At 48.3% G+C, this 12,549-nt stretch overlaps 2 protein-coding genes across 2 annotated transcripts, besides 1 other annotated feature; both read left to right on the forward strand.

Annotated features, from left to right (window-relative positions):
* Positions 1-3,633: 3,633 nt before the first annotated feature.
* Positions 3,634-3,673: a repeat region.
* Positions 3,674-4,658: 985 nt separating this feature from the next.
* On the forward strand, positions 4,659-5,432 carry FPSE_10041 (uncharacterized protein; the record flags this gene model as incomplete). Its single annotated transcript, XM_009263158.1, has 2 exons — positions 4,659-4,689; positions 5,086-5,432. The coding sequence occupies 2 exons, from the start codon at positions 4,659-4,661 to the stop codon at positions 5,430-5,432; spliced, it is 378 nt and encodes a 125-aa protein (XP_009261433.1).
* A 3,602-nt stretch (positions 5,433-9,034) lies between these two features.
* On the forward strand, positions 9,035-10,324 carry FPSE_10040 (uncharacterized protein; the record flags this gene model as incomplete). Its single annotated transcript, XM_009263157.1, has 4 exons — positions 9,035-9,041; positions 9,099-9,142; positions 9,226-9,372; positions 9,428-10,324. 4 exons carry the CDS (start codon positions 9,035-9,037, stop codon positions 10,322-10,324), a joined length of 1,095 nt encoding a protein of 364 aa, XP_009261432.1.
* Between the last annotated feature and the right edge of the window lie 2,225 nt (positions 10,325-12,549).

A 12,549-nucleotide genomic window follows, 5' to 3' on the forward strand; every position in this document is an offset into this window, starting at 1 on the left:
GTTCTTGACCCTGGATATCGCTGATAACAGCAATTGTTACTTCCTGGATCCCCGTCAGACGGGGGTTCCCGTAGGCCGTGGTTTCTGTCCCTCAGACCGACCTGGATCTTGGCCTAGCCGCCATAAGCCACCATCTTCTGATGGCGGAAGCTGCAGATGTTTGAGTGAACTTGATCTACCATGGCAAAAGTTTCCGAATCAACTTTATTATGCTCAACATGGGTGGTTCGTGAACCCTAGGCCAATCATTGTCACCTGCCTAGTAACTTGAGTAGGACGAGACGGGACATTGTCCTTATGGCAACCCGCTGCTTCTTGTCGTCATTGTCTATCATCACCGGCACTTCAATTATGTGACCGTCGCTCCGTCTATGGCCCATATTAATTCTTGGGAGGGATTAGAGGGTGCCGAGTGACAAAATGAAAATATAATCCGCCAAACAGGTGGAACTCGTCAGGTGCAGGCGTAGTCTAGGTTTCGAAGCCAACGGCCCTCAAGTTTTCTGTCGCGGAGTTTCCTCCGTACTATGTAGTAGTATTGCGCCAGTGACGGTATCCTGAATCCAGGACTGGGGCCGCAGTAACAAAGGTTGCAGGACTTGCTTATTGCCGGCCCTCTTGGCTGTGTAACCGCCGTCTACCTGATGCAACGACATGCTTCTGCACGCATCACAGCAGGCGATACGCTCGGAGTGACCAGACGCAAGAAAGGGTCAATAAGCTATTCTCTTGCCGCCGGCGTTGGAATTGCCGTTTCAAATCGACGCGAAGCATAAATTTGGGTCCGAGTTCAGAAAAGAAAAGGAAAAAAATCATCCCCATCGGTCAATTTCCCATTCGGTGGTCAGCATTTTGGTATGTGTTGGTTGATGTTTGTCATGGGGCTGTCTAGAATTGGCACGTCAGAGCGGGCTAGTGGCATCCTAGATAGAATTCTGGAAGAGTTCCAATTGTCGAATCGCTGTTCGGTGTTGAAAAGCTCAAGCTCCGTCATGGCTTCGTTGAAGGGGGGATACCCTTGTTCCTCCACAAAACCCACAAAAGCCCACAATCTTTTGGACAAGGTTGGATTCAACAACACCCTTGTCGCGACTCGCAGCTCGATATCAATTCTACAGTCGCTTGGCGAATTGTTTGTTTTCAAAGCACTTTGATCATCGCTAGCTTGAACCTATCTAGTCGAGTCAAGCAGCAATAATCCCAAAGGGCAGGGTCGCACAGCAGACAGACAGAACAGACAGATGACATACCTGGACCTCGGCAATCAAGATTCTGTACAATTCCGTATGCAAAGAGGTGACACTTTTGCTGATGATATTTGTAAATCTACATGGAGGGAGCATAAATCGGCCACCTCACCTCACCTTGCTTCACGCCTCACGCAGAGAAAGGCGAGGTAAGACGCTGGATGAGGTATGAGAGGTACTTGCCGATGACAAGCTCGCCGGCAGTTGTGTCCCACTATTGCAAGTTACTGCAATGTTATTGTTGTTGATGTTGTTTTTTCTTATTTGATTCAAAAGCATTGCCAACACATCTTTGCATGAGGTTAGTAGGGGCTGACCTGACCCTAAAAGCTGCCTGCACCTGCCTTACCTTGCCTTAGTCGTTGCCTCGACCTTTCTTTCTATTGGGGTTCCTCCTGCCATCCATTTTTATAAAACACCCCTCCTGGTGTTTGGCTAGACAGGCAGGTCAAATCCATAGCTTACTTTAGTACTTTCTATTAGGCAAGGACAGCGTTCCGACGTCAAGGTGCCTTCCCCTCCTCGACATGGACCTCTCTGGGTAGTCCGTATCTCGGAAGGTACCATGAAGGTACTAGGCATGTGCTAATCCAAGCCCAAATCTGGTTTCTGCCTCTAGCATTTTGCTTGAAAACACCAACGACAAAGAGACTCCTCTTGTCATACAATCTCTCGAATGCCATAGCAAGGTATCCTGCATTCTCGAACCACCAGATCCATGCTGTACACACCATCTCACTGGATGTACATACAAGGCCTGACCCCATATTTATTACTGAGACATTCAAGCAGGAGTTGATGCGCATCTTCCAATCAACCAGGCGGCTTTCACCGTTCTCGTCATTCGAGCCATGTTACTAAAGACTCACTCGCTTTTGCTGCGTTGCTGGGGACAGCCCTAACGGCGCCCACACCCACGTTTGTGGATGCATGGCGCAGGGCATGGGCAGGGATGGGAGAGCAGTACTGTACTGTACAGTACCTGTCTGTTCTCTATTGCAAAGGACAGCCACTGACTATCCTGTTCATGCACGTCGCGCGCTGCTTCACCGACCCTTTCTTTGGGTCCTGGACCTGGTCCTGGACAGTGGGATGTAAACTTCATCAGTGTGGGCAATCTTCGCCTGGGGGTCCGGATGCCATCACCGTTGAGCCATGCTCATCTTTCAGGGCAACGACCGCCCCGCAAACATTAGTTGTTGATCTTATGGCCAGCCACTCGACAAAGAGATTCGATATCGTGGCAGAGATTGCATTAGAAAACTTAATGACGCTAGATTCCTAGATTTTAGTTTGTCATCCTGTATATGTTCATGATGCTATTCCCAGCATAGGGGCTCTTGCCTCAATCTCGTAGTCCCGGTATCAAGCGCCCATTCGTCTTTGGATCAGAGCGTTTGGACGTTTGCTACAATCTCTCCAGGCGACCTGCTTCACGATTTGCTTATTCTGCGTACGGATTTCCCATGGTCCTAACCGCCACAAGAAGTTGAGAACGTGTCCCGCTCTCACTGAGTCGTTGTCACTCGGCCCCAGTACGACACTCTAGTCTTCAAACTAGGCCGCTCAATACGGCCGCCCATTTCGCGCGCGACTGTCAAGGAACAAAACATACCTAGCATATGTCAATCCTAACCCTGAGAATTTTCGCTTCCAATTTGCTGCGGTAACGATAGGCAACTTAGACGGTCCTGCAGCACCTCCGGCCACCGGGGCTCTCGGCGCTGAGGGAAGAAGAGGAGGGGTTCAAGGTGGACTGCCCCTCGCTGCACCTCATCGTCCAGCCTCGGAGCAGTACTGCGTAAATACAACACGGTACCGGTACAGTACTTTGGAAGTTTAGCTGCTGTGCATTAGTGGCCGCCAAAGCAGAGATCTCAGATGTCAAGATATGTGGTGGTGAGCCAGGATCGCATCCAAGACATTGTCCTGGATGTTCTGATATTGCATAAGCTGCTTTTGCGGCTGTAGACTATTTTGCCTCTCATCGACATTTCGGTCTTTTCACAAGTTCGGCCTGACAACGAGAAACGGATTACCCGCCTTGGACCGCTGCGGTGATCTCCTGTTCGCCACTTGAGTTGAAGCTAAAGCAAGTTGAAATTATTGCCATGTAGCAATGCATCTTCAATCGCGTGTCTGCATGAGCTTCAGAAACGGGGCCTTCACTGGCCCCGTCGCCCCCCATTCCAAACCATGCCATCATGCCCTCATGTACTCGGCCGGATACAATACAATGACCCTGGCCATGGAGTATGTACCATTGGTCTCTAGATGTTGTTGCGAGGGGAAGTGGGCAAGCGAAAGCATTCAGCCATACAAAGTTTGAACTAGAGGCCATAACCGAGACCATCAAAGAAGAACGGTGACGGCAAAGGAGAACCAGAAAAACAAAAAAATTAAAAAAAAAAATTAAAAAAATTTAACCCGTAATTGAGGATCCAGCTGCAGAGCAATGACTGAGAGTAAAAATGGGAACTTACTAGGTTCCTTGGTGGTACGCCAGTGGTCGAAGGCGTTAACTTTGAGACTTATCAGAGAGATCGCCTGCTTGCTGCATCCTCCATGTCGCGGTGGAGTGGTCTAGTCGCCAGCGGTTTTGATCAACTGGCAACCAGGTAGGCCAGCACAGCAAGATGGGTCACACTCTTTTGAGAGCCGCATCGTTGCTTGCATCTGCCTCCATTCGCGTGTCTTTCTTTGTCTCGAGACACCCCCGGTCCCCGCGCTAACGGGTTGTCTGGAATAAAGGCACACACGTCTCGTCGTGCCATCGGCTCAACTCGTCTGCAGTAGATGGATGTACGCATTGTCAGTACCCAAGTAGGTAGGTATTACTCAAGACGGATATCTCGACAAAGCTAAGGGCATCCTTCCTTTTCTTCCGGTGCTTTTCCTCAAGCGTATCTATTCTTGCATCGACCTCTTCATCCTGTCTCAACTCTTGCAATCCACCTTGCACGCCAACCGTCTAGGCTTTCTTCAGCTTCAGATACAACACCGGCCGAACAAATTTGACAGGACCCCTCCAAATCTTGACAATTCTCCAAGACTCGCAGGGCTTGTTTCAGTTTCGATTTGGTTCCTGACATCTCGCTGCCTCCACATCCTCTACCCGCTGCAACGCTCGATCCCAGAGTTCGTCTTCGGAGCTAAACCCTGTCTTCGGCATCAGTCTTCTCTTTTGGATCTAGACAAGCGTTTATTTTGGGCACGTTTCCTCCATTGATATTCGTTCTTTATATCGACTTCCCCTCTCATGCCCTTGATCCTCTCCACTATCTTTGCCGCCCCAGAGAAGCTTTTATAAACTTCGATTTCCACCTTTTTGTTTACTCAGTCGCCATCACATCTGCTTCCAGATCTTCCGCTTCTGCCCATCAAGTGAGCGTCACCAGCATCAACATCACAATGGGCGGCTTCTATATGCAGTACCTTGAGAGTAAGTCCACCACGTTCTGAGCTGTATCGTCATTTTTTGGGAAGCAATTCCGTCCATGGCGTCGGCAATTGCACATGGACATGTTATGCGATGGACAAAAAAAAGATTGTGTACGGGGTAGACCCGAGTGCCCGCCCCGCATGGAGTAATGAACAACCTTTGTTCTTACTGTTGTGCGACCTGGGTTGAAGTGCAAGTCTGCACCATTGGCGCAGCTGAGACCAGATAGCAGAACCTCGTTGAAACACAGGTTGTGGTTATCTAGTAGTCAGTTCTTGACATGGGTGCAGGCATAATGTACACCCTTGGGTTCAGATGGATTGTGGGGGCTTCTCAGGACATCAACTTACACCGATTATCAATACCAGGGCCTTTTGCTAACAAAAATGTGCACAGGCCTTTGCCGGCGTCGAGGATGGACAGACCCCATGTACGAGTGCTACCGAGACCATAACGGCTACACGTGCCTGGTCCTTGTCAATGGCCGTGAATATCAGACAGATCTCGCATACGAATCCGATGTTTTGGCCCAAGAGAACGCTGCCATGCGTGCTTTCATGGTATGCCGCAACTTCTCTGTCAATGGAGGCATGCTGGCACGCAATGGCATTGTCCAAGGCCTTCCAGCCCAGGAAACAGCACGCCGCCGCAAGAGCCGCCACACGTCTTCTCGGGACAGCGACCGCCACAGCAGGCGATCGGGACACCACTCCAGTAGTAGCTCAACTGCCTCATTCGACTAGAGAATGCCACGATGCGGCTGTTAACGGTCATTCGAATCAACCGATGCTTCACGGTTGGGCCTATATCAGCTCACGCGGGAACATGTCGATGAAACATGAGGGATAGCCACACACAAGACGACTTACAAGCGGTTGAAATGCTTCACAGCAATCCCAAGGGATATACCCAAACCGAACTCCTTTGGCAACCCCTTTCTCACACGAGACTCAGGGAAGGATCACCACTTATTTTTTTGCTCGATTTTTATTACATTTCATCATGCTTTTTCTTTTTGTTTTATTTCCAACCGATCATTTTGAACTGGATTGACGGTGATATATGCCCTGATATATCTTTGACCGTTTCCGACGACTCATGACGATACGATACGACTTTAGATGGGATCTCACTTTTCTATGGCCATTTCCTTCAACACTTTCATTCTATTTGACGGCTTTTTGTGCCTTGCGACTGAACGAACCAAACCATACAAGGAGGCCGACTTACGATGGGTACTCTTTTGCTCGTCCTGATGACTTCTTGAACGTTCACCACACCCGGGATGACTTGTTTGTATCAAATCGATCTGAAAGGACGACATGTTGCAACGAGGGACCTCTGATGACAATGGGCAAATCATTCTGGGGAGACCTTGAAGTCAAGAAAACAAAAGTCACAAAAAGAATAGGAAAAATTGAAAAGAGAAAGGACGCCTACGAACGAAGGAAATTTGAAACGAATGGTAGTATCGTCCACAAAAGGCATTTATCGTGCAGAATCCATGCAAGGACGGATTTGACACACGTTGAATGACGATTTGACGAACCATGACAAAAAGAAGAAAAAAGCACGTTGCCCAAGGATTTCTTTTAGCATTTGACACCTGTTTAGCGAAAGCTGGGGTTTTCTCAGCACATTTTATAATGATTCTGACAAAAGTTGGAATCTTGTTTTGAAGGAGGAAAAAACATGAGCATGGCAGGAGCTAGCGTTGACATTTACAATATGAGTAAAGATGAGAAGGATCATGAGAATGAAACGATTGACGAGGATGAGCATGGACTTTGGAGGAATTCGATGACAAGGCACTTTAACGACCATAATGATCATGACTTTTTCTATCTCTCTACCAGACACTGTTCAAAAATCACCGCGCGTTCCAATGTTGTGATGTATCTGATTTTGACTTGATGATATTCCTCTTGCCAAGTCTCAGCACCGGAAGGTTCCCGTTCTTCAACTATGGGTGTGTTTGCTAGGTTGGCAATGTCGGGTGATGTAGACTCGGGTAGATCTATTGATATGCTTGTGTGCGTACTACACTCGAGTTTACAACACAACCACTCGTCGCCGAGGATGTGTATCTCGATGACAACAATCGGGATTGGCGTGCATGTGTTGGACGGCAGTTTGTTCATGCCACCTTGGACCAACTCTTAAGTTATTTGTCCTCATTCACCCTAAACCTTAGACGTTGAGTTTGTTGACATGTCGTAAGTTGTTGAGGGGAGCATAAAGAAGCGCAGTAAGAGGGGTGAGCTGTGACAAGATGTAACAAACCAACACACTTTTGCATCTTGAAATGCAGTAACACCACCAACTGTCAGCTGCTGACTCCAAACTCTAACGTTGCACATTTAAGCTTTGGTGATTGCCGATCGGCTTGAGCATCTGGCCTTTACCAAGGTGCCAACTGTGCGATGACGTTGAGTGTTGAACATTTCACAGAACAACAGTCTGAGTGAGCAATTGATTGGAGCTCAAGGATGTGACATGAGTTCTTTGTATCTACCAATCAGCTTCACTATCTCTACATGAAACATTTCGAAATCGAAGAGAACAAGTTTGACAGAGTTCGGGTTTGAAGCTTGGTAGTTACATGTTGGGGTCACGAGATGGTGATTGACAGGTCAATCGGAGGAGGGGGTTCTCGCACTAACAACTTAGTTAGCAGACGTGTCAGATGGAGACACGGGAGAGGCTGAGAAATGGATCGCCTCGATTATGAAGTCATATGGGGCGAGTTGTGGAACGGTTTTATGTTGCTGTACGAAGCAATGGCTCATGAGAGTCGAGTTGAGATAGAGACACAGAGAGTCATGAGGAGGATGTTGTATGAACGTCCATGCGGTTGAGAAGAGCAAGACTAATGTAGAAATGCCCGTTACCAATACGAGGGACTCTCGTAAATGAGTTGCAGGGTCCTTGACAGGGGTTATATAAATGAACGTCAGCTTGTGAGTGGCTTGTGTGACCACCTCCTTAATGCTTGGAATTGGACTTGGACTTGGACTTGAAGGGAATAGTGGTGCCATTATTGTTAGTTTAGATCTATTTCCTAACGGTTTCTTAACTATTCGAGTGAAGAAAGGAGGCTGTGAAGAGATGCTGAGTCTTGATTGAAAGTCGAATGTTTTCATGCCTTGTAAATAGTATGTCAATGCTTGTCTGTGGCTGGTAAGTGAGGTACTAAACTAAACCAATGCTAATTTCCAGTATCGATAGACTTTTAGACAGAGGAAACATGCAACTTCCCAAACCAGGCGATGAAATGTTTTCAACCTCAGCTGAAACCATGCCAGATATTGATCAAATTCTAGAAGAGTAAGAGTACATTAGTGGTGTACGGAGTATCCGGACGGCACGGATAGTCGAGACGGAAACAGCCTTTTTCTCGTCCAACAGGGGGTTTAATATAATTTCGCCAGGGAACGGGAAATGGTCGAGCCACAATGACCCCGCTAGACATGGGACTTTTTGATTGGAGTGAGATGGGAGCAAGAAGCCCCCTTTCTCTTACAAGGACCTCGTGTCACGGATCGTTGATTTGTGTGGACCCGTAACTACTAAGCATGAGGAAATAAATAGTCTGAGAGGCGCAGAGTACTAGACAGATTGGCTGGCTACCCTAGGTAGGTAGGTATTGACTACAGGTCATGATGGGTACCTAGGTAGGTATGGATGGTATTCCTTGTTCCGAGTAGAGACTATTGCAAACGTGTTGCCTCTGGCTGATCAATTGGCTGAAACATCACGCAACTATAAAAACTATTAAGTCCCGAATTAGGTTTAGAAATACTTCGAAACGAAGCAACTTTGACAAAGAGATCTTCATCGTGATTAAGCCTGGACCTGAAAAAAGACCCTGGCTGGCACTGGCTGGCACTGGCTGACCACTGTCAACTCATGCTAGACCCCCCCTGGATCTCGTTCTCCACTTTCCCATCCCATCCCATCTCATTCTCGTCAGCCTGCTTCTGGTTCTGTTGTTTCTATGGCTGAATCTACCCACGTTGGCCTTTTTTAGACATCCCCACTTGCTTTGCATTGCTCTCCTGAGTTCAAAGTTGGCCTTCTTATTCTTCCTCCTCCCCTTTCCTCTCCGCCTCTGACTTTTTGACTTTGACTTTGACTCTCATCCAACTTTGAAATCTCTCGAGATACCCCAATACCCTCTAACTTTTTTTTACCTACCTATTCTAATTTAATCCTGTCGAGGTTTCTTCCTTCTTTTCAGGACCTCGCTGCTGTCACTCTCTGTTCTTAACATTCGCTGTTCTGCTAGCTACTCTTACCACCTTTGCTCTTAGCACTTTCAGCTTAGCTTCTCAATACCGCAATCATGAAGGGTATGTTCTTCCAAACCATTATCTCTCATTCTCCGCAAGGTAGCTAACAATGCGCAGGACTTATTCTCGTCGGTGGCTACGGCACCCGTCTTCGCCCTCTCGTACGTTACCCCGCGGAAGCTCGCGACACCTCCAATATCATTCTTGGTTTTTCATGTAACTGACTGTCTGCGCCCTTGTACAGACCTTGAGTGTTCCCAAGCCCCTCGTCGAGTTTGCCAACAAGCCCATGATTGTGCACCAAATTGAGGCGCTGGTCGCAGCTGGTGTAACTGATATCGTCCTCGCTGTCAACTACCGACCTGAGGTTATGGAGAAGTTCCTAGCAGAGGTAAGAAGATTCACCGCACTCACACAGCACATGTTCTAACATTGGCGTGCTACAGTACGAGGAAAAGTTCGGCATCAACATCGAATTCTCCGTCGAGACTGAGCCCCTTGACACCGCCGGACCCCTGAAGCTTGCTGAGCGTATCCTCGCCAAGGACGATTCTCCCTTCTTCGTCCTCAACTCCGACGTTATCTGCGACTTCCCCTTCGAGGATCTCCTGGCCTTCCACAAGAGCCACGGCAACGAGGGTACCATTGTCGTTACCAAGGTCGAGGAGCCCTCCAAGTACGGTGTCGTTGTCCACCAGCCTGGACACCGCTCTCTGATTGACCGATTCGTTGAGAAGCCCGTCGAGTTCGTTGGCAACCGTATCAACGCTGGTCTCTACATCTTCAACACCTCCATCCTCGACCGCATTGAGCTTCGCCCGACTTCGATCGAGAAGGAGACTTTCCCCGCCATGGTCAAGGACAACCAGCTCCACTCTTTCGACCTTGAGGGTTTCTGGATGGATGTCGGTCAGCCCAAGGATTTCCTCAGTGGTACCTGCCTGTACCTTTCTTCCCTCACAAAGAAGGGCAGCAAGGAGCTCACCTCTCCCAGCGAGCCTTTCGTCCACGGCGGAAACGTCCTAATCGACCCCTCAGCCAAGATTGGCAAGAACTGCAGAATTGGACCCAATGTCACCATTGGCCCCAACGTCGTTATCGGTGATGGTGTCCGTCTGCAGCGATGTGTCCTTCTCAAGGGCTCCAAGGTCAAGGACCACGCCTGGGTCAAGTCCACCATTGTTGGATGGAACAGCACCATTGGTCGATGGGCCCGCCTCGAGAACGTGACAGTTCTTGGTGACGATGTCACCGTCGGCGATGAGATCTACGTCAACGGTGGCAGCGTTCTCCCCCACAAGTCTATCAAGGCCAACGTTGACATTCCTGCCATCATCATGTAAGGGACGTTTCTCTTAACGATTTTACGTTCACGTTCTACTGCAAGTCTGTTGGAGGACACACCAGCAGGCTTTTCAATCTACACTATAATCTCTCACGCGACATGGACGAGGAAAAAGGAAATCGAACAAAATTCACCACTCTGGGATGGTGTGCTGGCCACCTTTCTTTATACCAAGGCGGCCTGGCGGGAAAGGATTTAAAGAGCCTGCCGCGCCATCTATCTTAATACTTTTGTGCAGTTGTCTCATGCTCCTATTATGCGTGTTTATCAGGCGTCAAGGTCGATATTTACAGGAGGCAGGTAGGCGAGCAAACCATGGAAGGACAAGACAAGAACGGGCAGTTGGGGCAGGCAGGGTTATGGCAGCGATCTGAGGAAGCCGTGTACAATGAATGCTTTTGTTACCAGTTATTGAATTAAAGAAGGTGGTGCGATACCATTTGAAACTTTATTTATCTCTTCGGTTGCTTGTGATTGTCTATTTGTTATCTGTTGTCCTTGTGCAATCAATAGCATACACGTCGCCTTAAACCGAGTTTCCCAACCAATTTTCAAACTTTACGTTCCATTGTGTCGTGAGGAAGTTCTGATACGTCCTTCGGGCTTGGTATGAAGTTTAGTAGGTCGTCCTAATATCGCTTGGCTAAACTCTGAAGCCCTCAACCTGGATAGCACTTTGAAGTCTTCTTGTAAGTCGTCAGCCTTGTATGATTGGCTACAGACCGAAGTGGCGTGAGTTGCCCACGGTGAGGGACCCCTAGACCTTGTCAAGAGCTGGGTACCCTGAGCTCGGGTAAGCCAAGCGATAGCTAAGGAGATCGTGGGGACGGTGATGCAATTCTTTGAATGGGACCAGTATCGATATAAGCGACTGTGGACTAAGTGGTCTGGTCGAGATACATGGCATGGAAGTTTGACATGAGTGAACTCTGTAACGTTAGGTGGTCCTCAGGGTATCAGAAAAATTGACCGCCATGAACATAAGAGACAAAATTATTAGGGCAGCTTATGCCACTTAGACGATGCTTCTGAGACTACTTATTTCTATACCCTAAGACTTAGGAGGCCAACTTTTCTGCTACCCACTAGGTGGTGTCCCAACAAGGCAATAAGTTCAGCCTTATTTACGATCTACATTGCTTGGAATGACATGTCATTGGCCTGGAAGTTGGCCTGTTTGGTTGGGTCACAATAAGTTCTTATGCCACAGCAGAGATGTTGGATGAGGCTTCAAGCCTCTAAGCCAACCGTGTCATAGCGCTGGTATCCTCGACGCCTTGACACCGGGTAGCTAGTCTAAAGGATCGTGCCATCGAGATGGATCGGTACGAGGCTTTGAATCTAAGGCCAGTGGTATTTGAGCCTCATACCTGGCTTAAGGTAAAAAAGTAGGAATAGCGGTGTCGTATGGGTCGACAAGGGATCAAATGTGTCTGCAATGATAGGTCTTTCGGTAGTACCAATGGAACCTTCCCCGGCATGCCTACTTTCTTCGTAGACCTGAGCAGCCTTTTCTCCTTTCCAGTGCTGCACGAGCAGCCAGGGATATCATCTCAAAAACAAGGAAAGAAGCGTACCACGATTTTTTAACCAACCCTGAAGAATGACCAGGCACTGGTGAGACGTAGAATCGACGTATGTATTCCGCACCCCGCCGTTCTGATCAACCTCGTCAACTTGCTACGCTCCTACAAGCAAATCGGCCCAAATTATGAATACTTCTCTGATGATTGCGGCAATTCAAAAATAAACAAATAGAAAGAGGCAGATCGATCATCGTCCCTCGCAACGTGTCCCTGGGTCTCTGAGGTTCAAGCCACGAACCGCTTCGCTGGAGCAAATCCACCAGTTACGTTACACCAATTCAGCTCAACTTAGAAACAGGCGACACGCCCAGATCAACCAACCGGCCAAGTTCATCCAGTGAATCTCAATCTCGCATGATACCGCGGAACAGTCGTGAATGCGCAAATTTGACAGATTTTCTTTTCGGTCTGGTGCGCATCATTGCGGAGGAGACGGCCCGTTTACCAGTTCCCGATACAGCGGACTCCGACGAAAGTGATCTAGAGCTTCGTTAATAGCTCACGGAGAGTTACAATCATCTTATCGTCAGTTCTTCTCACGACGAGACGGTCACAGGATTCGAAGACTTTTTTTCCGGGCAAGGAGATCTGAGACAAGCACGAGACCATAGCAGATCAGGAACACCTCATTTTGACA

This window comes from Fusarium pseudograminearum, chromosome 2, assembly GCF_000303195.2.
Source record: "Fusarium pseudograminearum CS3096 chromosome 2, whole genome shotgun sequence".
Lineage (NCBI taxonomy): Eukaryota > Fungi > Ascomycota > Sordariomycetes > Hypocreales > Nectriaceae > Fusarium > Fusarium pseudograminearum.